Source organism: Callorhinus ursinus, unplaced genomic scaffold (genome assembly GCF_003265705.2).
Source record: "Callorhinus ursinus isolate GAN/ISIS: 27379988/994484 unplaced genomic scaffold, GSC_fseal_2.0 scaffold17, whole genome shotgun sequence".
In the NCBI taxonomy this organism is placed as follows: Eukaryota; Metazoa; Chordata; class Mammalia; order Carnivora; family Otariidae; genus Callorhinus; species Callorhinus ursinus.
Genome location: NW_027397079.1, coordinates 17,658,050 through 17,683,573, shown reverse-complemented (window position 1 = coordinate 17,683,573; position 25,524 = coordinate 17,658,050). Strand labels below are relative to the sequence as shown.

The 25,524-nt window shown below is 42.8% G+C and overlaps 1 protein-coding gene across 3 annotated transcripts in view; it reads left to right on the top strand.

Moving 5' to 3' along the window:
- FAT1 (FAT atypical cadherin 1) overlaps nucleotides 1–25,524 on the top strand; it is a 125,361-nt gene that overhangs the window by 3,924 nt on the left and 95,913 nt on the right. For all 3 annotated transcript variants that reach the window (XM_025886264.2, XM_073902339.1, XM_073902340.1), the window contains exon 2: nucleotides 10,482–13,764. In XM_025886264.2, coding sequence (XP_025742049.2) covers nucleotides 10,500–13,764 — 3,265 coding nt within the window. In that variant the 5' untranslated portion in view covers nucleotides 10,482–10,499. The remainder of the gene's footprint in view (nucleotides 1–10,481; nucleotides 13,765–25,524) is intronic.

Here is a 25,524-nt window from a genome sequence, read left to right as displayed (position 1 = left end):
TTTTTTTTTTTTAATAAAGGCAGCTTCTTAAGGCTTTGTATGTTCGGACACGGGTTTCAATAGTTGGAGGTATCTGCACGTGTTAAAAGTAGGGTATGGTAGTATTTTTTCCATATTCTTAGAGTTGTGGTTGTTACCCAACATGTCCAGTTGTTAGTTATTCATGAAAATGTGTTTTTGCAGTTGTATAGGTTAGTATATATAAAATATATGATATTTGGCTTTATCTTTGAGTTTTAAAAGAAGAGCTCTGGTTCCACAACTAGAATTATTATTCCTCCTTATTGTAGTATTAAACTTTAAGATGGATTTAAAAATACTTGAAGCATTACATAATTTTTTAAAAAACAATTGATACAACTCTAAGTTAAGCCAAACATGGCATTTAACAAGCGCAGCGTAAGGTTGGATTTCAATAAAGTGTGCATTTGTGCACCCATTTCTTGAAAAAGGACTATCTTAAATGAGCCAAATTCTTTTGTCACTCTGAAAGGAAGCAAGATTGTTAAAGGACTTTAGCATTCAGGTCACCTGTATATTCCACCTGTATATTCCTTGTATCTTTTAATTAGTCACTAGAAGTCCCCCCAGTGGGTTATCATCATGTTAATAGATCATTTAGTCCATGTTGTGGACAAATGCCAAAAGGGGAATCTGAAAATTATGCGTAAACTGTTTTCGGTCCCTAGCTCCCCTGCCTCTCTAGTGTGTATGTCTGTAGACTTAGCTCTTGAGCCACCTCTGAAGCAGTTATTTCTTTGAATGTTAGAGTTGAAAGGGATCTTACCGGTTATTTAACCTCCCTATCAAGTCGGCCACCACCTGTTTTCCACCCAAGTTTGGCTCATTTTACATAGACTCAGTAAACTGAAACAAATTAGTGCACTATTGTTGCATTAAATGTTGTCTCAGTGGCCTAATTTGTGGCCTAAAGGACCTGACTTAATAGCAGGAACCATAAGGCAAGGTGTCTGTTTAATCTTTATGAGTGGGAAATTGCAGTAGGTAAGCTTTCTTTTGACCACATTATATAGATGATGAGGCCAAATTGTATTTTTTTTTCTTTTGGTCTCACTTAATTGGTCAATTTGCAAGTGTTAGGTTATCCTTAGGCACTGGAAAGGAGTTTTTGAAATGAGTGATCTAGGTCATTCATTTAAGATCCGTTCGTTGCCATTTTGTCTTCTGATTTCAAAATGTAGTCCATCGGATGAAGAATCTGTGTATTTCACCTTTTAAACTTTTTAAAAAAACTTGCCTTTCTTTAAGCCCCAGATTTAAATATATTGCCAAAATTCTTGCTTAATCCCAAAGGCTTATTATATGTGTGGATATATATTTATAATTAAATGTCTTTTTTACAAAGTATTTAGGAAAATCAGGCAATATTTAATTCTTATCCTTCATAGACTATTCGAGCAGAGAGCTTCCACATAAGCTCTGCATGGCAGAAACTGATCTGGCATCTCCTGTAGCCAATTTGGAAGCATTTTGATGTGGGTGTTGGTGACCTCTTTCTTAGCTGCTAGAAATCAGAGCCATCTCTAGGGTAGCCATCTGCACTGTTGTAACTGGCCTGGTGGTTGCACCTGGATTTTCTGTTAATTTCAGAAGGATGGATGTATATTTTCCCATGTTATCCCTCCTTCCCTTCCCTCCCCTCCCCTGCTGGAGTCCTGTCTCCCATTCTCCATCCATTCATGAACTCAGCAACTACGGATCTCCTCTGTGCCAAACATTGGGCCAGACACAGGATACAGAATGAAGAGATCACATTTCCTGCCCTCACGGAGCTTACAGTCCAGTGGGGGAGAAGGACAAATAAGCAGTCGGTTACATTCAGCATGATAAGAACAGAGTAGTTCATCCTAGCACCTTGGTGAGCTGGGCAGGGGCGGGGAGGTGGATGTTAGCTTGAGCTCTGAGGGAAGAGTGAATCAGAAGGGAATAATTCAAGGACAGGAAATGACGTCTGTAAAGCAAATTGTAGAAACCTTAGTTGTGACATGATTTGTGGCATGCTGAAGCATACCATGTTATCATTAGGAAAAGGGTTGGTTGGTTTATTATAAATGCCTCTTCGATCCCGTTTTTACATGACTTTTTTTTTTTTTGGTGCAAGTAGAACGTAGAAAATCCGTGACCCGGGCTTACATTGGTTTATAGAGAGGGAGGGTAGTTTTTGGGGAGCAGGTGTTAAGAAGGGAAGGAAAGAAAGAAATGTAGAAGACAGAAGTGACAATAACTAAATGTGAGGAGTGAAGGGCAGAAAAAACAATGTTTAGCTTATCTTTTATAAGAAGGCAGGGGATGGAGATCTTGCAAGTTTAGAACCCTCACCACTAGGTGGTGTCATCTGCTCCGGACAGCTTGGTTGTTCCAGCCTGTGGGAAGTATGCCTTTTTCGTTTGAAATAGAAAGTAAATTAATTAGAGATTAAGTTAGTAAAGTAGTTAGAGGTAAAATTATCAGAGGTCTTTGATACAAGGCTAAGAAGAATATACTTAATAAGCAGGCTAAGGGGGAAACACTGAATATTTGCAAACCAAGAACTAATGTTGCAAAGAAGTTTTTGTGAGATTAATGTGATTGCCCAGCGTTGATAGGCTAAGTTAGTAAGGGGGCCAGAAAGCAGGAATACTGGAAAGCTAGGATATATTGTGCCTGAGCAAATACAATAAGAACTAGGTGGCAGCAGCTAAAACAGAAAGGGAACAATTTTGAGAAATTGAGGGGAAACAAATGTCCAGTCTCGATAACTTTAGATACGGAGGTTTGGTAGTTAGAAATAAAAGATCAGCTTGTGTGTGAGAGAGGGAAGTGGTGGGTGCAGGGTGGGGAGGAGAGAAGCGTCTCCCTGGAGGGTGGAGGCTGTAAAGATTTTAGTACAATCTCTAGCTTTCCAAATAAAGAAATGGAATCCAAGGATTAGGTAACTTCCTTGAATCCACACAGTTGGTCAGGGTTCAAAGCCTGGGCGAGATCACAGTTTTTATGTCTGCCAGCCCCTTTTTTCTTATTTGATTTCTTAGGCTGCAAGCCTGAGTGATTTGTGACTTGGGACGTGGTGAAACTTCACTGGCATAGAAATGTGCAATGGAATAATAGAGTGGAATGGCTGGTATTTTGCAATTGGGAGTGGGTGAAAGGCTGGGTCCCGGAGATCTGATGGTAATCTCAGGAGGGGTGTTCCCGCTCTTGAGGGAGGGGAAGGCTGGAATGTGGGATTCCAAAGTAATCCTTTACAGCCAGGGCGTAGTGGGTGAGGTCTTTAAGGATGATACCTTGTGCATGTGTAAAAAGAGTTGGAAGACAGAAGTTTGTAAATGACAAACTTGAAGGCGAAAGAGTGTTGAAGAGAATCAGGACAACTTAGTGTCATTCATCGTTTTACGTGTTGTGGATTGCCATGTTGTAGGCAGTCTGTGACACATAAAGGACACAGCAGTATCGGGGAGGGTGTGGGTAGTGTGACATTGAGTCAGGGAGTGCTGAGAAAAGGGCATCTGATTTGACATTGGCTTTGACTTGTGACACGGGAGAAGCTGTTTGTGAGGCCCTGGAGAGCTCTTGAGGGGAGAAATGGCCTCTTTACAGGAGGCAGAAGTCGAGGGAGCCCTGAGCCGGTACGTTTTTAAAACTTTGCCTGAACAAGAGAGAGAAACCTAAGATGTGAGTTTGAAGGAAGTAAAGGTTTGAATGAAGTTTATTTTCAAGTAGGGACGAACTCTGTGTGTGTGTGTGTGTGTGTGTGTGTGTGTGTGTGTGTGTGTGTGTGTGTGTGTGTATAGACTCTGTGAAAGGGGCTGGTTGAGAAGGGGTCATTTGAGTGTGATTCTTGAGAGGAGTGATAATTTAGGGAAGAGCATCAGAAGAGGCAGAATTTTATGGCCTCACAGGGGGTCTTTATTTGTAGCTAGGGTGGGTCCCATCTCTTCGGAGAGGTGGGGAGAAGGGAGAATAGGGGAACAGCATTTTAAGGGAGGAAGAGGAGGGACTCTCCCTGGTGACTTTGCATTTTCTTACTGTACAGGGAACCGTTCACATTCCTGATCCATTATTTAGTGAAATACCTGTACGTACACTTGAAAATAACCATAATCCTAATTTGACCAGGAGTAAAACTTGACTAATTTGGGAGTGGAGGAAGTGGCCAGTGTTAATTACCGGCTACCCTGCCAAGGTGACATTTAAGTGATTTCTGCTTGCAGAGAAAAATACATTAGGTGAGATGATCTTAAATCACAGGGGGTGAACTGTGTTTTTGGAGCTTCTTGGTGAGCACCGTTTGCCCTGGAGCGTGGGCGAGGAGAAAGTGGTTGGGAGGGTGAGTAACGGGTAGTGGTCATGTCTTGTCTGGAAAAAGAGGAGAGAGGAGTGACTAGCGAGGCATCCCTAGCCCAGCCGGAAATGTATACGCCTTGGGTGTTCTCCTGGCTTGTCTTTCATGTCACAGTAGCTCAGAACAGCCAGAGACCATCCTCTTAGGATGCCCACAGACATGTTTTATAGATTCATATAGAAGGTAAATTACATAGCAGATTTTATATGGAGGCTACTTAAAAATTAAAAGGTCTCCTTAGCTTAAGGTTTTAAGTACTGGAAAAGAGTTCTCAGGTGCTGAGGGGAGAGACGTGGAGTTCTCAGTTGTCAGTATTAGTAGTTTGGAGACCGCTCGGAGTTAGATTGGAATTGGTTGTTGATCATTTGAAGGCAATATTTAAATCAAGTCATTGCTAGAGTAATCAGACGTACTGCAGCTGCAATCAGAACTAACAGCATGCAGCATTACCAGAAGCAGCTAAGTGATATATACCAAGCCTGATAAGGCTGCTTTTCCATTCTGGATTCAAAGCTGGGCCCTCCACCCCTATTTTTACTGACAGACGTCTTAACATGGCTTAAAAGATCTGGTATGCACCCAGAAAATAAAGGCCCCTCCATTAATTTTTCAGTGTAACAATGAAAACTTTTAAAAGTCCTGTGCTTGGTTATTATAATTCATTAGGAAAGTGAATTTTTTTTTTCCTCTTGTCAATGTTATGAAGTTGCGAATTGGTCATAGCTGAATAACAGACTTACTTAGGACACGATCTTTTTTTCTGACTCTAATTAAATGATTTTAGAGGCCATTAAATATATAATATACTATATTTTTAATAAGAGTCAGGTACATTTCATGTTGTTTTCTTTAACAACTTTGTGACATTTTTCTTTGAAAATGTGGGTATCTTCCATGCAGTTGAGACCTGTTCAAAAATACTTTAAAAATGTGACGCTATTCAATCTGAACATCAAGCTCTGAATTTCGGTAATAGTTCAACTCAGTGACGCTCTTACTGCTACTGATACAAAATGGGAGTATGTGGGAGAGCACGCTGAGGGAGAACACAGTTCTTCGTGTGAATATTTTCGTGTATTTTTGTCATCACGCATGGAATTGATACTGTTTCCCTGTGGCGTGGAGGACTCATGGGCTGTTAAGAATTGGGACCTCTAAATAATAAATGTACAATATTTAATAGAATTTATGCTTGTGTAATGCTGTGTCCCATCTAATCATGTCTTGGGAGCAGTTGAAACATTTCTGAATATTCAGCTTCAGATCTAAGTATTTGAATTGATGTAGTTATGTTCTCAGCGCCGGGGCTGGGGCTGTATTCTGTTTTGTGAAGAATGCGTGGTCACGGTCATTGACTTGGAATACTTGACATGGAGGTCTCCCTAATGAAGAAATATGAGTATCTTAATACCTGATTACTACTAGAAAAGTTATTTTTCTTATTTATGGATTTTCAGAAATCTATGCTAAAGATCTTTCAGCTTTGGACTTGAGGCCCTTTTCTGTGAGGGCTGAACTAAAAGTAAACACTCTTGGTTTTCACTTTGGAAAATGTATAGAAGAAATCCTAACTTACTGTGAGTTCAAGGAGTATGATCACCTTCTAAATATCAAAGTGTAGCCTTCGGCTAAAATCATTTTAATTTTCATAAGCCTGAAGTCTAGGTAATGTACTTTTCAGATGAAATGGTATTAGTATCTTTCTGGGTTTTTTTCCTTCCCCCTTCAACCTTACGGTTTATTTAGCATAGAGGAACAACCACCGTTTCTTGGATCGTGGCATTTTATAGCAGGACCTGAGTTCACAGCGCTGGGGTACGTTGCTGAAGGTTAACAATATCTCCTGCTTAAAAGTGGATTTTTTTTTTTTACCCCTGATCAAAAGGATTGCCTTTAACAGTTGATTCTAATCACAGCGGCATTCTGTCAGCCAGGTTGTCAGGAGTCAGTTCTGGGGTCGGAAAGCTTTCTGTGATGAGTGTGGTCCAGCAGGTGTCCTCCAGCTTTGAGACGTCCCTGAGAAGAACTGGCTGGTGGGTTGAGGAGGGTAGTCCAGGCCTGGGAACGGGGCTGTGGGAGAGGAGTGGTGCAGGCGGAGCCCATGGTCCTGCCGAGTGGCCGAGCTGTGGTGGGGAGAGAACAGATGCAGTACGGGGGGATGTGTTGGGTCTCCCCTTGGGCAGGGTTTACCGCCTGAGAGGGCATCCAGGGCCAGCCAGCAGTGTGTGCGGCAGCATGGGACCAGCCGGTATTTATGGGTCGTTTCCGCGTTCCGTGTTAGGCTTCGGCGACTCAAAGATTGTTGGACCTATCCTGACTTGACCACGCCACCATTTCCTGCTTCTCCATCAGTGACCGTGTCCTGTCTCCGGTGCTGGTTCTTCTCCTCCTCTGTCCTCCAGATCTTGGGGAGCATCAGGGCTTGGTTTTCTTCTCTTCCGCATCTGTGCTCTCTCCCTGGGTGATCTGATTCAGTTTTGTGGCTTTAAACAGCATCTTTTGTATTTTCGGGCAACTTCTCAAATCTGTGTCTCCACGCTGGACCTCTCCCACCCATCTCCCTGCCCACTTGAAATCATTGCTTGGGTAACGGTGAGTATTTCCACCTCAGCTTTCCCGAACTGATCTCCTGATCTTCATCTCTAGATCCCGTTCCTCTCGGAGTGCCTGGCAGCTCCTTTCTCCATGCTCAGCAGCCAGTCCTTGGAATCTTGATACCTGTCTCCTTTCTCCCCTCTCTCTTCTTGCTCCTCCCCCCCACCCAGCTGCCCCTCCAATTTATCCAGAATTTGACTGCTGCTCCCCACCTCCAGCACTAGCATTTCTGGGCTAAGCCACCAAGGCCTGTCACCTCTGTTAGTGCAGTAGCCTTCTAACTGGTTAGTAACAGTGTGTACTAGTTCACTAGCTGTGACGAGTGTACCATAATAATGTGAGATGTTAACAACAGGGGAAACTATCTTCATAACTTTTCTGTAAATCTAAAATGCTTCTAAAATTAAAGATTTATAGAAAAGAAAATCTCCCTTAATGCTCACCGCCCCCCGCCCCCCCGCCCCGTGCCCTAGCCACAGTGGTCTCTGCTGTTTCTCTAACTCTTACTGCTTCTCTCCTGGAGGTGATTTTGAGCCCCAGGGAACATTGGCAATATCTGGAAACTTTTTTTGGGTGGGGGGAGTGTGGAGTGAGATAGCGGAGATGCAACAGGCTTTTAGTTGGGTAGAGACCAGGATAATACTGAACATCCTAAAATGCATCCTGTGCCTTTTGAATTTAGGGTTTGCTCTTTCCCTTCAGATTCCTGACCATAGTCTTGTGCCCTTCTCTATTTTTCTCCTATCATCAGCATGTGATACACTCTTTCTTCGCTTCTCACCAGGAAACATGTCTTCCATGAGGATTTGTTGCTAGTTTGGCTCACTTTTTTTTTTTTTTTTTTAAGATTTTATTTACTTATTTGACAGAGAGAGACAGCGAGAGTAGGAACACAAGCAGGGGGAGTGGGAGAGGGAGAAGCAGGCTTCCTGCGGAGCAAGGAGCCCGATGTGGGACTCGATCCCAGGACCCTGGGATCATGACCTGAGCCGAAGGCAGACGCTTAACGACTTGGCTCACTTTTGTATCCCCAGCAGCTAAAACTATTCCTAGCACATAGCAGGGGTTCATTAAATACTCACTGAATGAATCAAATAATTGGGCGAGGGGAGTGAATGATTGATACAGATACCATGCACCTATGCTAAAAAATTCAGATAGGAAAGTGAAAATGTAGCATGAACATTTCCCCAGCTGCCTGTTCTCCAGAAGTTATCACTGTTGACAGTTTATTTTTTTATCCATCCAGAATTTTTATGTTCATTTTTCAGCACATTCGTGTCCCGTGCACACAATTCATCTCCCGTCCCTTTTTACAAACATAAATGGGATCAGTTTCGTTTTGCCAGTTAACCTATCTGGACGATCTTCACATAGCAACATGTAGAGTGCTGTCTTACTCTTTTTAATGGCTGCATAATATTTTATATGTAGAATTAAGCAAAAATAGTTTAATTGATTGCAATAGAATCCTGGCATAATGCTTTGTTGTAAAGTAGATAGCAGTAATAAATCCTGTAAAACAACAGATAGTACTCGTTTAACATCAGCTTTTTTAAGTGTTTATAAAAAATATTTTCTCTCTATGTGTGTACATACACACACACATATATACACGCATATGTATCTTCCTAGTTTGTAAATGCCTCAGGATCAGGAAATAGTCTTTAGTTCCACGTACCTTACATGGTAGCAGATCCTCAATACCTGTAGGTTGAATTGAAGTTTTCCCTTGTTTTGATAAAATTATTGGGTCATTACATAATTAAAACTTCCCTGAATATTAGAACTGTTGACCAAATGAAGAGATTGTTTGGGGGGAAAATCATTTTCTTATTTTATTTAAATGATGGTTGTTCTCCTGGAAGCCAAAAATCTGTGTAAATCTCCTGACTTTATCTGCCGAGGATATGGCGTGATGGCTAAAGAACCAGGTAGGGTGCCCAACGGCAGCATAATTCAGTATCAGTCAAGCTTCTTACTGCTTTGCGCATATCAGGGCTTCTCTCCTTTTTTCCCCTCATAAAATGACTAATGGGGCAATGTTGGCAATGGCGCAGTTAGGATACTGTAAATTAATGCCGCTGTGCTAATTTCAGCTGACCTTTAAACCAACCCTCCAGTCTATTGCCTCTTTGACCTTTGGGTTGGACTCCCATCCCGTGAATCTTCGTCGGAGAGTTACTTTGCCAAGGTGCAGTGCTGCCCTCTATTGAGCCCTGGGATGTTTTGTGAGGCTCAGTTGACTTGCGGGGGAAATTTGTTGGCATGGAGAGGAACAGTTGGTCTGAAAGTAATTGTCCTGCTCAGCCCAGTGACCTGCCTTTCTTCCCACGTGAAAGGCAACCCTGTCTCAAATGCCCCCTTGCCCTCTCTCTCACCCTCCGACCTTCCCACAGCACCCGCCATCTTGCAGCATTGATGGACCCTCTCCATGTGCTTAGTTTAGATGCTTTAGCTGTGTGTGTGTGTGTGTGTCTTGTATTTAGTTGTGAACACTGGTTGTTGACAGCAGTGGTGAGAAAACATTGATGTGGTTGGTGAAATCTGCTTTGCTGACTTAAGAATAGTTCTGTTTGATATTGAGCTGCTGGTTTCCCATTGGTAAATGGACTCTTTTTTCTTTTTTTTTTAAGATTTTACTTATTTATTTGACAGACAGCGAGAGAGGGAACACAAGCAGGGGGAGTGGGGGAGGGAAAAGCAGGCTTCCCGCTGAGCGGGGAGCCCGATGTGGGGCTCGATCCCAGAACCCTGGGATCATGACCTGAGCCGAAGGCAGACGCTTAATGACTGAACCACCCAGGCGTCTCTAAATGGACTCTTTTGACTCATGTTGGTCTAGAGGTGATCTCAGTATCAAAATGATCTAATTATTTTATAATTATTTTAATACTCCGAAGTAGTTATATAGTGCTAAATGAGACAATAAACCCTTACATTTTGTAGGGAGTGAACTTAATTACTCTTCTAAAGAAATAATTTCAGGATAAATTTTGAAAGGAGATGACAGAATGTCATTATGGGAGGTCATATGAAACCACCTTTAAGAGTTTTTGTTGTTCTAAATTAATTGTTCAAAGCTTTTGTGCTTAGGATGCTGTAGTGGCATTAAATTTGTGAGCTTTGGGGCATTTAATTTATTGTATATGAGTAAACCCAAAAAATGTTTGTTGTCTCCCTTTGTTAACAATTGGTTATATTTGCTGTGAAGATATAAGTATAAGAATGCAACTTAGCTGTTACAGTTGGCAGTCTTTGATCTGATGTTCCTCGTAGTTCTTTAACTCAAATCATCAAAGTATGAGAAAAAGATTTTTCCTAAACTTAGTAATTCCAAACGTGTTAGAGGTATTGAGACTTGGAAAACAGAAAAAAACAACAAAAAAACCCTAATAACTATTGCATTTATTCACGTTTCATACAGATGTACAATACTTTATTAAAATGTAAGGTCCCAGACAAGCTAACAGAACAAATTTACACTGTTTTGTTTATTTTATTTCTCTGAGGTCATGATTCTTATTTCTTTGTTCGGTTTTAGGTTCCTGAGGGTTAAGCGATGGGGAGATCCCTGGTCTTGCTTCTGCTTCTGCTCCTCCTCCTGCAGCATTTTGGAGATGGTGACGGAAGCCAAACACTTGCCCAGACGCCTCTCCAGTTTACGCGTTTCCAGTACAACGTCACGGTGCACGAGAACTCTGCAGCGAAAACCTATGTCGGGCATCCTGTGAAGATGGGTATTTACCTTACAAATCCATTGTGGGAGTTAAGGTACAAAATTGTCTCCGGAGACAACGAAAACCTTTTCAAAGCTGAAGAGTACATTCTCGGGGACTTTTGCTTTTTAAGAATAAGGACCAAAGGAGGAAATACAGCTATTCTGAATAGAGAAGTGAAAGACCATTACACACTGATAGTCAAAGCCATTGAAAAAAATTCTAATGCCGAAGCCCGAGCAAAGGTCAGGGTGCAAGTGCTGGATACAAATGACTTGAGACCTCTCTTCTCTCCCACTTCGTACAGTGTTTCCTTACCTGAAAACACAGCCATAAGGACCAGCGTTGCAAGGGTCAGTGCCACGGATGCAGACATAGGAACCAATGGAGAGTTTTACTATAGCTTCAAAGACCGAACAGACATGTTTGCGATTCACCCAACCAGCGGTGCAGTCGTTTTAACTGGTAGGCTCGATTATGCAGAGACCAAGCTCTATGAGATGGAAATTCTTGCTGTGGACCGTGGGATGAAACTGTACGGAAGTAGTGGTATCAGCAGCATGGCCAAGCTGACCGTCCACGTGGAGCAGGCCAACGGATGTGCTCCCGTAATCACGGCGGTGACGCTGTCCCCATCAGAGCTGGACAACGACCCAACATACGCAATCATAACCGTGGATGACTGTGATCAGGGTCCCAATGGGGAAATAGCTTCCTTAGGCATTGTGGCCGGTGACCTCCTTCAACAGTTTAGAACGGTGAGGTCCTCCCCGGGGAGCAAAGAATATAAAGTCAAAGCAGTGGGTGCCATCGACTGGGACAGTCATCCTTTTGGCTACAATCTGACACTCCAGGCTAAAGATAAAGGGACTCCTCCCCAGTTCTCTTCTGTAAAAGTCATTCGTGTGACTTCTCCGCAGTTCAAATCTGGCCCGGTCAAGTTTGAAAAGGATGTTTATAGAGCAGAGATCAGTGAATTTGCTCCTTCCAATACACCCGTGGTCATGGTGAAGGCCACGCCTAGTTATTCTCATTTGAGGTATGTTTTTAAAAGTACACCCGGAAAAGCTAAATTCAGTTTAAATCACAACACGGGTCTCATTTCTGTTTTAGAACCCGTTAAAAGACAGCAGGCGTCCCATTTTGAACTGGAGGTAACAACAAGTGATCGAAGAGCCTCCACCAGAGTCTTGGTTAAAGTCTTAAGTGCAAATAGCAATCCCCCTGAATTTACCCAGAACGCTTACAAAGCATCTTTTGATGAGAATGTGCCCATTGGGACGACGGTCATGAGTGCGAGTGCTGTAGACCCCGATGAGGGTGAGAATGGGTATGTGACCTACAGTATTGCAAACTTAAATCACGTGCCATTCGTCATTAACCATTTCACTGGTGCTGTGAGTACTTCAGAAGACTTGGACTATGAGCTGATGCCTCGAGTTTATACTCTGAGGATTCGAGCGTCAGACTGGGGCTTGCCCTACCGCCGGGAAGTAGAAGTCCTTGCCACGGTGACTCTCAATAACTTGAATGACAACACACCCCTGTTTGAGAAAATCAACTGTGTGGGGACGATTCCCAGGGATCTGGGTGTGGGGGAGCAAATAACCACTGTTTCCGCCATCGATGCCGACGAACTTCAGTTGGTCCGATACCAGATCGAAGCCGGAAATGAACTAGATCTGTTTAGCTTAAACCCCAACTCTGGGGTGTTGTCCCTAAAGCAGTCGCTCATGGATGGCTTAGGGACCAGGGTGTCCTTTCACAGCCTGAGAATCACAGCTACAGATGGAGAAAATTTCGCCACACCGTTATACATCAACCTAACCGTGGCGGCCACCCGCAAGCCAGTACACTTGCAGTGTGAAGAGACTGGCGTTGCCAAAATGCTGGCGGAGAAGCTCCTGCAGGCAAATAAGTTACACAGTCAGGGAGAGGTCGAGGATGTTTTCTTTGATTCCCACTCTGTCAATGCGCACGCGCCTCAGTTCAGAAGTACCCTTCCAACTGACATGGAGGTAAAGGAAAACCATCCGGTGGGGTCTGACATAATTTTCATGAGTGCTACTGACCTTGACACTGGCTTCAATGGAAAACTGGTCTATGCTATTTCTGGAGGAAATGAGGATAGTTGCTTCATTATTGACATGGAAACTGGAATGCTAAAAATTTTATCGCCCCTTGACCGTGAAACAACAGACAAGTACACCCTGAACATTACAGTCTCTGACCTTGGTATACCACAGAAGGCCGCTTGGCGTCTCCTAGACATCAGAGTTCTGGATGCCAATGATAATCCTCCGGAGTTTTTACAGGAGAGCTATTTTGTTGAAGTGAGCGAAGACAAAGAGATAAATAGTGAAATCATCCAGGTTGAAGCCACAGATAAAGATTTAGGGCCAAATGGACACGTGACCTACTCTATTCTTACAGACACAGATAAATTTTCCATTGACAGCGTGACTGGAGTTGTTAAAATTGTGTACCCTTTGGATCGAGAAGCACAGCATGTGCATTACTTAAAGATTGAGGCCAGGGATCAAGCCCGAGAAGAGCCCCAGTTGCTTTCCACTGTGCTTTTGAAAGTATCATTAGAGGATGTTAATGACAACCCACCTAAATTCATCCCACCTAATTACCGTGTGAAAGTTCGAGAGGACCTTCCAGAAGGAACCATAATCATGTGGTTGGAGGCCTATGATCCTGATTTAGGTCAGTCTAGCCAAGTGAGATATAGTCTTCTGGACCACGGAGAAGGACACTTTGATGTGGATAAACTCAGTGGAGCAGTCAGAATTGTACAGCATTTGGACTTTGAGAAGAAGCAAGTGTATAATCTCACTGTGAGGGCCAAAGACAAAGGGAAGCCAGTTTCTCTGTCTTCCACTTGCTATGTTGAAGTGGAGGTCATTGACGTGAATGAGAACTTACACCCACCAGTGTTTTCCAGCTTTGTGGAAAAGGGTGTAGTGAAAGAAGATGTGCCTATTGGTTCCTCCGTAATGACAGTATCTGCTCGTGATGAGGACACAGGAAGAGACGGGGAGGTCCGCTACTCCATTAGAGATGGGTCCGGTGTTGGTGTTTTCAAAATAGATGAAGAAACAGGTAAATATGTTCTTTTTACTCCGGTTTTCCTAAAGGAAATATCTGCCCTGCGCTACCTGCTTTACCTTTACCTTTTGGCCTCTCCGGGCTCAGCACAGAGGTGAGCGTGTATGCTTTTTGTCCTTTTACAGGCGTCTCTGTGCATAGTAAGCAATGAGTTTGGAACCACAGGAACCTGAATGACTTGGCATAGAATGAGTTTAAAAAAAAAAAAAACAAAAAGCAAACAAAAAAAACAACCAGGAGAAAATTGACATCATCACCACTGATACTGATCTTTAAGTTTGTGCTCTGTATCATCAGAAGCATCATTGTGGTTTTGCTGCAACTTTGAGAAACTGTTCCAGACTGTTTGCAGACTTACAACAGCCCCTCCCACTACCTAGCATGCCTTCCAGAGATTAATGTACCCCTGCGAAGCGATGCAGCGCGCAGAGAGAACGCTCTGCTGACTTACGTGATGTGGGCTGCTCTCCTTAGGACGTCCTCCAGGTTTTGTTGGAGAGGCAGAAGCAGGGCAGTGCCATGTTGAATTGAAGGGACGTGGCTCTTCCAGGGTGATCTTGACGAGTTAGTCATCTTGCTGAAACTGACTTCGTCTGTAAGATGGGGACACTCAAAATGGCTGCAAGATGAATGGGAGATAAAGTGAAATGCCACGGGGCATTTGTTAGGGCTGCCCAGCATGTGTTAGTCTGTTCATGTCTTGGAAATGGTAGGAATGCTTTGTTACGATACTCTTCCACCTGGAATAAGAGCCTGAAACCAGAACATCCAAGACAGCCAGTGTAGGCTAGAGTCTGTATTGTTTCGCACTTTGTGCAGATCTCTAGCGTAGCTGCTTTTTACGGGTATTCCGGTTGTATGTCCGTCTCCCTGGTGGGGTACGAGCCTTTGTATGAGTTTGCTGAGGGCTGCCATAGCAGAGTGCACAGACTGGGTGGCTTAAACCACAGACATTGATATTTTCACAGTTCCGGAGGCTAGAAGTCGAAGTTGGAGGTGTTGGCATGGTTTTCTCTGAGTCTTTTCTCCTTGGCTTGTCTTCTCCCTGTCTTCACCCCATCTTCCCTGTCTATGTCTGGGTCCTGATCTCTTCTTATAGGGACACCAGTCCTATTGGATTAGGGACCACCCTGAGGACCTCATTTTATTTATCTCTTTTAAGTACTTATCTCCAAGTCGCCTTCTGAGGTACTGGGGATTGGGACTTGAACGCATGAATTTTGGGGGACACAATTCAGCCCCAGACCACCTTCCGGGACAGGCTTTTAGCTCCTACGTTTTCTGTCCTCAGCCCTAGCAAGAAGTACCAGGCAGGTAGAAGCTGCTCCTTAAATGTTAAAAGAACAAATGAGTAAATTAATGATTATTTTGGTTTTGAATGTCCTGCCCTCTGAGAATGGTAGTGGAAATAGAAGGAAACTGGGTAGTAATCACAGTGCTAGATGAACTGCCCTACATGGAGTTCAGTTTATTAATCTCCTTGATGTTTCCTCTATGAACATATCCATTCTAAAAAAGATGCTTTTCTTAATACATTGAAACTTTTAAGTTTATATTCAGTAATACCACAAATAAATTCTTTAGTTAACACCCACTGCACCAACCATGCGTACATCTAGTATGTATAAAGTACAAGAAGCATATAATTATCTTAGAAATGAGTTATTTTAGAGGCTATGATACTGTTAATGTACTTTTGTTTATTCAAGGGATTCTTTTTCTAATGAGTTCTATACCACTCATGTGTTAGATATATCTATGAATTATATATCAGTCATCTAAAATACCAGATTTTTCTCTTTCCCTTTCTCTCTTTCTTTTTTTTCTTTCTTTCTTTCTTTCTCTCCTTTTCTTTCTTTCTAGTTTCTAGAGATTTTTTCTTTTTGTTTTTTGTTTTCAATTTATTTTTTAATTTCAGTGTAATGTATAAAATACCACATTTTAATTTTTTTACATTATACTGCCATTTAAAATCTTTAATCAAAATTCATGAGATTGTCAGCTATATGACATGCCATGATTAGCTTTCTATAGACAGCTTTGCTTTCTGTGTAGAAATCCGTGTCAGTAGCATAAAAAAATAAAACCTTACACTAGGCAAAGAATTTAACCTTGTTTCAAACTTTATTCCCAGGCTTCTTCAGCTTAATTAGCTGCAAAGAATGAATTGTGTCTAAGCAAAAACTGAAAAGAACTGCAGTGTCCAAGGGGCTTGGTCTTAAAAATATTAGAGCTCTAGATTTCATCGGACCCTTGAGCGACATTTTAAAAAGGCGTGCTAATATAAAATAGCAGTTGCCAGTAACTTCTTCAGGTTCTGTCTGCTTCAGAAGTTGACTCCGTTCCCTTCGCTTTGTTCTTAATTCTGCACATGATCTGGAACGTCCCCATCATCCTGGTCCCCAGCAGCAAGTGGTGCTTTTCCGTCCACAGGTTGTGTGGGCAGAGCGTAAGCCTGTCTTCTTGAACTGGTCAGACCACCTGCACCCAGTTGCTTTAAGATGCTGGGTAGCGTTTCTGTCAGTGGCCCTGTGTCAGCATGGTCTGTAACGGGCATGCCTTCCCGGCAGCTTTGGCCAACTGGATCCCCTGTTCCTTGGTCTGTGAACACAGTCACTTCTTTAATACCAGAGGTAGTGTTTCCCCCCAACTTCTTCAAGCAGAATGGAAGTTTTTTATCATCTGCTGTAGCTGTTCTGTGAACCACCTCTTCTTTCCCACCAATGCGCATTGGTGCTCGCAGTTTGGCGAAATTCTCCAGGTTCTGGTTCATGATCCTTTCTTTCATCTTGTTGAAGTGGAAATGGGACTGCGGGGGGCAGGGGGACGACACAGGGACGGGGAACTAGGGTTAGTGCTCAGGGCGGGTCTCGGGTGGCCCAGCTGAGATTCGGTGCTCACCCCTGGGGAACACAGATGGCTGCTAGAGCCAGATTTTTAAATAATAATTTAACCGACTGCTGTTGGTTATGCTGTTTTCTTTTAGTCACTCATCTGAAGAGTAGAATATATATCTATCTTGTCATACTCTCCGATATTAATTCGAATTTTCAGGTACAATGTCAACATACAAGAATATCCAAAATTTAAGAACTGCAGCTGAAACAATGAATATGTTTGTGAATTTCCTGAGGACAATTATTCCTACTTTTTTTCTTTTTTCCTTTTCACTCTGGAAAGCCTAAAAAGAATTGGTACAAGTTAAAGTTGAGACAGAAAATAGAACCACGTTAATTTACACATTACCTGATGACTTAAATTATGTGAGCACTGCCTCTTGGGTTTTTCTTTCAAGGGGAAAGAGTATTTTTATTGTTGCTTTTTATGTATGTATGATTTTTTAGAGAGAGCGAGAGCGCATGTGAGCAGGGGAAGGGGAGAGGGATAGAGAACCTCAAGCAGGCTCCACGCTCACCATGGAGCCTGGTGCGGGGCTTGTCTCCTGAGCTGGAGTCACGAGTCAGCCACTTGACTGACTGAGCCACCCAGGCACCCCTTTTGTTGCTTTTTAAAGACTCATTTAGAAATGACTGTTTTTTTGCATATAAATTTAAGAGATCGGGATATTCTTACTACCAGGAAAAAAGGGGAAACAACCAAACAAGGCTGTGTTCTGAAATCTGTGGTAGTTTTCGGAGCTGAATGGCAGTGCTGGAGTTTTCTAGTGGTAACTTAGTGGGGGATGAGGGGGTGAAATGGGCAGAAACTGTTGTGCATCTCTGGAAATACTGAGATTTGAAGGTGCAAAGTTGTAAATTTCTTGGTCATCTGTTCTGTAGTCTTTGGCTTTATAGAAAAAAGTAATTAAGATTACGGTAGATTAATGTTTATATATTTTTTGGAATTGAATCAAAGTGATCTAATCATCTTTATACCTTGTAAGATGTGTTTTGGGGGGCAATAGAATTATCAGCCCAAGTTATTTTAGAGATTCTTGGCAAGACCGTTGGCACTGTAGTATAGAATTCTTTCAGGAAAAGTCCGTATGTTTTGTGCAGTAGAAATATTAAAATTAGGTATGTTCTTTTGGGGGGTTTGTCTAACGAATTCCTAGTGCAGGTCGAAAGTGTGGAGAGGTACCGGTCAGATGAAGAAAAGTAGGAGAAATTCAGGAACAAGGAGGGAGGACACCCATAGGACAGGCACTGAAGTCAGCATGAGCTGGAGATGGCCCAGCTCAGGTCAGCCTTAATAGCACCTTTCTAGAACTTCACATGCTCTTCATTGCCCATTTCTTTTGTGCTGTTACTTTGTCTTCTAGTGACGCGTGTTATAGTGGACTAATTGACAAGGTGCAGGACCGAGAACTTGTGCACTTAACTGTTCGCCTTTTGCCTTTGACTTAACTTTAAACTGTAGTGTTGGTTGAATAATATAAATAAGTTTTTTGGGTATTGTACCCATTTCAGCATTGTCAAATAGGTGTATCATTTGCATTCTTTTCGTAGAACAGAGAATATAATCAGCAATCTGAATTTAGTTCGTACTATTCTTATGGTCCCGTTCTTTAAAAAAAAAATTACTTAAATTTGAAACATCCCCTGAAAAGTAGTTTTTTACTTGTGGGTTTTTTTTTTTTTGAACTAGAAATTCTATGAACTACCTAAAATATGTAGCCAAATGTACAGTCCTGTTAGCTCTGCATTTTGTACATATTTTGCTAATTGGCTTTGCAGGGAGGTAACATGGAATAGCAGTGTGGGGGTGATAGTCATTTGACTCCTCTGATAATCTCTCACTGTACCACATGCTTTTCCTGGAGAGGCCTCTGGGTGTTGGTGAACTGTTGTGACAAATCCGTGCCCACGTGATTGCTCGTCCATTTCAGGTTTGGAGTTTCCATGAAAAACGATTTGGGAAATAGGTCTTGTTAGAGATCCAATCTCCAGGGCTCTAATTAAAATTATCCCCCCCACCCTTTGTCTGCTGAAAAATCTGCAGGGGTGGTCATAAAGCAGATTTAACCGAAATGTTAGTGGAGGATCTCTGAAGCATGTGTAATTTCACATTCAGATTTTGATTTGTCTGACTTTATACTTCTCAGCCTTCACCCCCATTGTCACTTCAAGTATGTGCCGGTTGCTTTGTTGTCAGCCTCAAAGTTGAGCAGAACAGAATCTGGAGTATCCCTCTTGCAGATTTATGGAATAAATTCAGGTTAGTGTTCTTGGCTGATAGGTACATAGCCAAGTTAATTATTACTTGAGCATCAGTAAAAAGGTGCAGCTTCTTGTTAGTCTTTAACCTGAGATGTCTAGAAAAATGCTTGGCCAAAAGTTTTTTTTTTTTTTTTTTTAATTGTTGGTAGTTGGGGTCTAGTCCCCTGATGTGTGTGTTGTAATGGGATGCCTGAGTATGTTTCCCCTTGGTCTCTAGAGTACTTTGGTTCAGTTTTTGGCTGTTAGTATAATGTAACCCAGTAAGAGTGTTTCCCCCTTCCACTTCTGCTTATTTGGGGAGACCATGTTTTTCATTAAGATAAGACCAATTTCTATACGTACTAATGCTGCGTTGCTCTTAGAATCCCAATTGTGGTTTCAGAATTGAAATTTACATTTCGGTGAAAAGACTTGGGGAAAATTAATATGGAAGTACAGCTGTTGCAACAAGATAAATCACCGTTCATGACATGTGGGAGGGAAAATAGGGACTTTTTTCTGAAGAGAACATGGTTACATTCACATCATGAGGGAGTGGTGTTGCACGGTTCCTGGATTACCCATCTGGGGACTAGTTCCTGGCTCTCCTTTGTTAGGGGACACAGAATGAACGGATTTGTGTAGTGGGACCGGAAGGGAATGCCAATCCAGGCTAATCTTATTGTTGACCTCAGTGAGAGGGGACAGTGTTTCTGGGACTTCTTTCTGGTCTGGCAGAAGTCTGAATATTTTAATTATTATCTTAATTACCAAGTTAAAAAAAAAAACAACAACAACAAAACTTTTCCCCCAACTTTTAAAGTAGGATATCATGCATACAACCAGGGCCCTGTTGTCCCGACGGGAAGTAGAGTGCACAGGATGGTATTAGTGGCCCCACGTGTTACGACCAAAAAGTTTGTAAGAGTGGCCAAAAGCTGGGCAGTCCTTGGAGTGTAGGCTACTGTGGAGGGACCCCTTACCTCTGCTGGAGCTGGGTCTGGAATTCCTGGCAGCAGGAACTTGAACCAAGACTGGGAGGGGGGAGGCCCCGTAAGGGAGTTCCCCAATTTGTCGGTGAAGGGGCTTTGGTGTTGGCATCTCCCGTCTTATGTGGCCGCAGCTGCTGGCCTCTTCTTACTTTTTGTTCTCGTCCTCAGAAAGTTGGACAAGAAACCAATTTCTTAGCAACAGAAAGGTTGAAAATCAGGGCTTGGCAGAAATTATGTTATGATAATGTGCTGTTGCTGTGTTTAGGAGTAACTGCTTGTGTGTGTGTGTGTGTGTGTGTGTGTGTGTGTCTGTGTGTGTGTGTGTGTGAGAGAGAGAGAGAGAGAGAGAGAGAGAGAGAGAGAGAATGAATCGGCGTCCAGGCAGGGAGGGCATGGTCTTTCTGCTGGGGACAGGAGCCTCCTCTAAAGCTGGAGGATGTTCAGGTGAAAGTAGAATCTAATTAGGAATCCTATCATTTTGTTTTAAGAGAAAACGGGACCCACTTTTCTTTGGTTATTTGTGTGATATTTAGCAAGTTGGTGCTTTAAGTCCTGACTGAATGAATACTGGTTGGGGAAAGAGTTGGGTTGTAACTCTCTTGGGGCTGAGATACAGGTGGGACTGGATATGTGTGGGGGAGCTCCGCAGTGCCTTTATATAATCCTGAAGCACGTGTAAGGGTCAGAACCTGGGCCGGATGGAGTAGAAACAGCTTAAAACATGCTCTCTTTGGCTGTGTGCTTTCAGTGGTTACGATGATAAGGATGAAGGGCGTCAGTAGAATAAACCACAGATACTTAACCGTTATCGCCAGGTGTTGTTCTAAGCACTCTGTGCGTATTCATTTATTTAATTGTCACGACTACCAGGTAGTTACTGTTATCCCTGTGTTATTGATGAGGGAACATTCACAGAGAAGCTAAGTCACTTGTTTTTAAGGCCACTTGGATACTAAGTGGCAGAACCAGCAGGCCTGGGCATGCCAACACTACAATTTAGTGCCTCTCACCCTTTATAGAGTGATCTGAAGATGCTCTAAGGGAGCCCATATGGAAACTACTAGTTGAAGATTGATTGACTGAATGAATTATTTGCGAGCACAAGCAGGGTGGGAGGGGCAGAGGGAGAGGGAGCAGCAGGCTCCCCGCATGGGATTCCATCCCAGGACCCTGGGATCATGACCTCATGACCTGAGCCGAAGGCAAACGCTTACCCGACTGAGCTGCCCTGTTGCCCCTGAAAACTACTAGTTGAGTGCGATTCTGGGCTGAATTGGGTTGAGCCGTGCTGGACTGGAGACTTGAATCCTAGATTTGAGGCTTGATCTTGAAGTTACTGGATCTAATGATCTTCTTCCATCATTTCTTCTCAAGGTGGCATAGTGGTCTTTAGCACATTGAAATGAACAGGATTTAAGGAATACATAGGGTGGCATTTAAGCAATTTAAGATTATTCCAATGAAGTGATTAGTAGTGGGGGAATCATGCTGAGTACAGACAGGGAGTTTCACTGTCTAGTGGAGACGGACGGGTTTGCAATTGTGAAGGTCCAATCATCTCATAAATAAAAATGCTGCTGGTGTGAACTGTGCAGGATGTTAATTGGAAACTTTCTCATCAAGCTGTTTTAGATGGTTGTTAGGGTCCTGGCTAACCTTTAAAACTAATCTTAACCCACTGAAGTTGACGTTAACTTACAGGCCCCCACTGCCCTACTGAATCACGCTCCTGATGGTCCTTGTTCTCTGGCATTGTCCTCCTTGAGGTCTTGGCTTCAGCACGCGTTCTCCCAGGCCATCTGGTTTGTGCCATTGAGCTTGTTTTCCTTCTCAGCCCTCTTGGCAAGGAACCATTTTTACGTTCCAAGACTCGCTGAAGACTTGAGCGCCCGTAACCTGATGAGTGGCCCCTGTGTATAGACATTTAATGCTCAGGTAACATCTGGCCTGATGAGTGGCCCCTGTGTATGGACATTTAATGCTCAGGTAACATCTGGCCTGATGAGTGGCCCCTGTGTATAGACATTTAATGCTCAGGTAACATCTGGCCTGATGAGTGGCCCCTGTGTATAGACATTTAATGCTCAGGTAACATCTGGCCTGTTCGTTTTTTTCCCCTTATTCCCTGCCTTGCCCAATTATAAAAACTGAATAGATCTTAGAACTTCAGGGGTTTGTCCCTTGTTGGATTTTGGTTTTTAACCAATGAGTCCCTGTTGTTTTGACTTTTGTGGATTATTTTAATTCATAAGGCTGGATTTGTCAAGATTCGATTACCTACTCGCCTGTATCTTGCACACTGTTACTTTGCAGTTACCTTTATGAAAATTACTTTTTAAAAAAAATCAAACCATCTTGGTTATAAATAGTGCATGCTGCCCAAGACATGATGCCACGAAGCACCATCTCTCATGTGTTTGTTACTGGGAATAATTGGTCTTGGAATGCTTCCTCTGTGAGGGCACATGCCTGTACTTGCTGAACTGGCAGTTACCCAGTGTCATGGCAGTGATAATAAGTCTAGGAAACGGTTCACACGTGCACTTCCAGGGTCAGACTTCCCGGTGAAGTTGCCTTGCCGGTTACATGGTGACCTTTCTAGAATATCCGAGAACGGTGGGGAACCCGTTGCCGGGTGAGGCCTCCGCATGGCTGCTTGAGCCGACCTGGAAGAGATTCTTCAGGATTGTCGTCTTTTTAGTTTCAGCCTAATTGATTTTGTTTTTCTTTTTTTGATAAAAGTTACCCAACAATCTCCGTAGTTTAAGATTTCTTTCTCGTTTGTGGTTATTTAACCATATTATCTTTTGATTGCTGGTGAGCTTTTTCTTCGTTATCATCATCCATATATAATTATAGGCCACATTAATTGAATGCTTACTGTGAACCAGTGCTGTTTCAAGCTCTTTTCCTAAGTTGTCCCCCTAGATCGTCTCAGTAGTTCGTGAGCAAAATTAGACGGTAACAGGCTGTGTTCATGTAGGGCCTGTATGAAATTCTAAAGATTTGACGGTGATGGGGATGATAGTACATACTGATCTTGTGCCATTGAATTTTGAAATCGTGTGTGTGCATGCGTGGGCACGTAAGCGGTGTAATAGAGATTGATGTGGTTTGAAGTATGGTGCTTTGAGGGTATTGTGGTAGTATAGACATGATTTTTGAAGCAGAGTTGTTCCATCTCTCATGGGATCTTTCTTAAAACCATTTGGTGGCTCCCTCATATAAGGCCCAAGGTTTTTAGCGTAGGCTGACGAGCCTCCCTCTCCCACTTGTCTGTGCTCACTTCTGCGCTCCCGTTCATCCCCTGTGCTTTAGCCAAAAGGAGCCAGGCCCTCCCCCCCCCCCCCCCCCCCCCCCCCCCCCCCCCGGCTCCGCCCCATTGTGTCCTGCCTCCCTGCCTTCGGGTGACACGTTGACCACTTGATCGGCTCTTATTAACCCTGACTCTGCATGATAAATCTCTCCTGACACGCCTTCTCCTTCTTACGCCTCTCATTCTTGTATGTACTTGTTTAATATTACTGTAAGTATCACCCTTGTGTGAATGTCTGTCCTTTTTCCTCTAAACTGTCAGCTTCTTGTGTGGGTGGATGCTAAGTCTTTAACCACTGGACTCCTAAAAGAGGCACTCAGTAAATATCGGTTAGGTTGGCCTCACAAGCCATTGTTGCCTCTCTTGAAACACATAGTCTGCTTTGTTCCAGGAGCACTTTCTGTATGTTCTTCTGTCACATGTCAGGGTATTGTTTTTCTTTTTCTTGTCTGTCTCCCCGAACTCAAGGACAGAGTAGTCTTAACTCCTTTTCTAGCCTCTCCTAAGCGCAGTGGCCGACATGGCAGTGCCTAGCCCTTGTTTGCTCAACAAACAAATGATTGTCCCATGTTAATGATGAGACATAAGGTTGAGAGAAACCTTTCCTTACCACCTATTTCTAGACTTCCAGGCAGTGGTTCTTAATAGTTTTGATGTTACAGAAACTTGAAAAATCTGTGGAAAGCTGTACATTCTGTCTTCAGGGAACACAATTTGGTTGTAATAGCGGGAGGCTTGTGAAGAGCTGACCTGTGTGTCCTTGGATCCTTGGTTTTATGTCCCTCTGTTCTGGAGGTTCCAGGGCTGCCAGACCCCATGAGTACTCCTGAAGGAGGACCAGATGGCAAGGAGAATGATGATGGTGGTGGTGGTGGTGATGGTGTGATGGTGATGGTGTGGTGGTGGTGATAGTGATGGTGATGGTGGTGATGATGGTGGTGTGGTGATGGTGGTGGTGGTGATAGTGATGGTGGTGGTGGTGATGATGGTGGTTGTGATGATGGTGGTTGTGATGATGGTGACGACAACAATTACCGTAGTAGTGACATGCATTTGAAAAAGGCTCAACAGCCTGCACCTATTTTTATATACACTTCATGGCTCTTAGTCTGACATGTGCTTATTACACGGTAGGTGTCACTGCTCTTTTATAAGTGAGGTAGATCAGCCTGTACAGTAGATGAGTAGCAGCCACTTTCCTGTATCCTTGTAGGTGTGTTTGAAATGATTCAAGACAGTCTGTCATTCAGGACTCCTTCCAAGTGATACAGTGGCCTGTAGTTCTTTACAAACCTGTATCATCAGATAGCCCTGTCTCCCCGTGTAAGTGTACAAGACAATTATAATAAAACAATTGCAATACACAGGATATCCATTTTTAAGTTAAGCAGCCCTCCAGGCCAGGATCTGATCTATTGTGTTGCCATTTTACCATGGAAACCTGCTGCTCGGCTAGTATGCCTCTATTAAGGTAAAATAATCTGTCAGCAAACTCAGATCATAAAGTTAACTTTCTTCACAGACTGGATTTTATTTAAATGGACTTAAAAAATCAGAGGATTTGGGAATTAATAAACCATTTTAGTTTTGTGTAAATAGTCCCTTATTCCGTACAAAAGAAAAAAATTGAAAAATGGTGCCTATTCTTAAAGGTTGCTCTTCTCATAATGAAAGGGTGGTTTTTCTCCTGTCGTTGTAAAAGGAGCATTAAACAACTTTATAGTGATAGATGGAATAAATGTATATGTGGCAAAATGTTCTGATATGTGATTTACAGGCATTTATATTCATATCACTTCAAGTCAGTATGTTTTTTGACCCCTGGAGATGAGTTTTTGTAAACAGCGATTTTGGAATCTTTCAGGAAGTCATGTTTTCTTTATCATAAGTTGAAGACATTCTGTTAGTTGAAAGCAGAAACAGCTCTTTGGAAATGACTTTTTTTTTTTAAGATTTTTTTAATTTATTTGACAGAGACACAGCGAGAGAGGGAACACAAGCAGTGGGAGTGGGAGGAAGCAGGCTCCCTGCCGAGCAGGGAGCCCGATGTGGGGCTTGATCCCAGGACCCTGGGACCATGACCTGAGCCGAAGGCAGACGCTTAATGACTGAGCCACCCAGGTGCCCTGAAAATGACTTTAAAGTTGGGTTAACTTTATTTTAAAGCAGTCCCACCATAAATTCTTAGTTAAAAGGTCCTCTGAAATTCATTTGCTTTGAGTTCTTAATATTTTTATTTGCGCCTTTACTCTCTTTTTTTTTAAAAGATTTTATTTATTTATTTGATACACAGAGAGAGAGAGAGAGA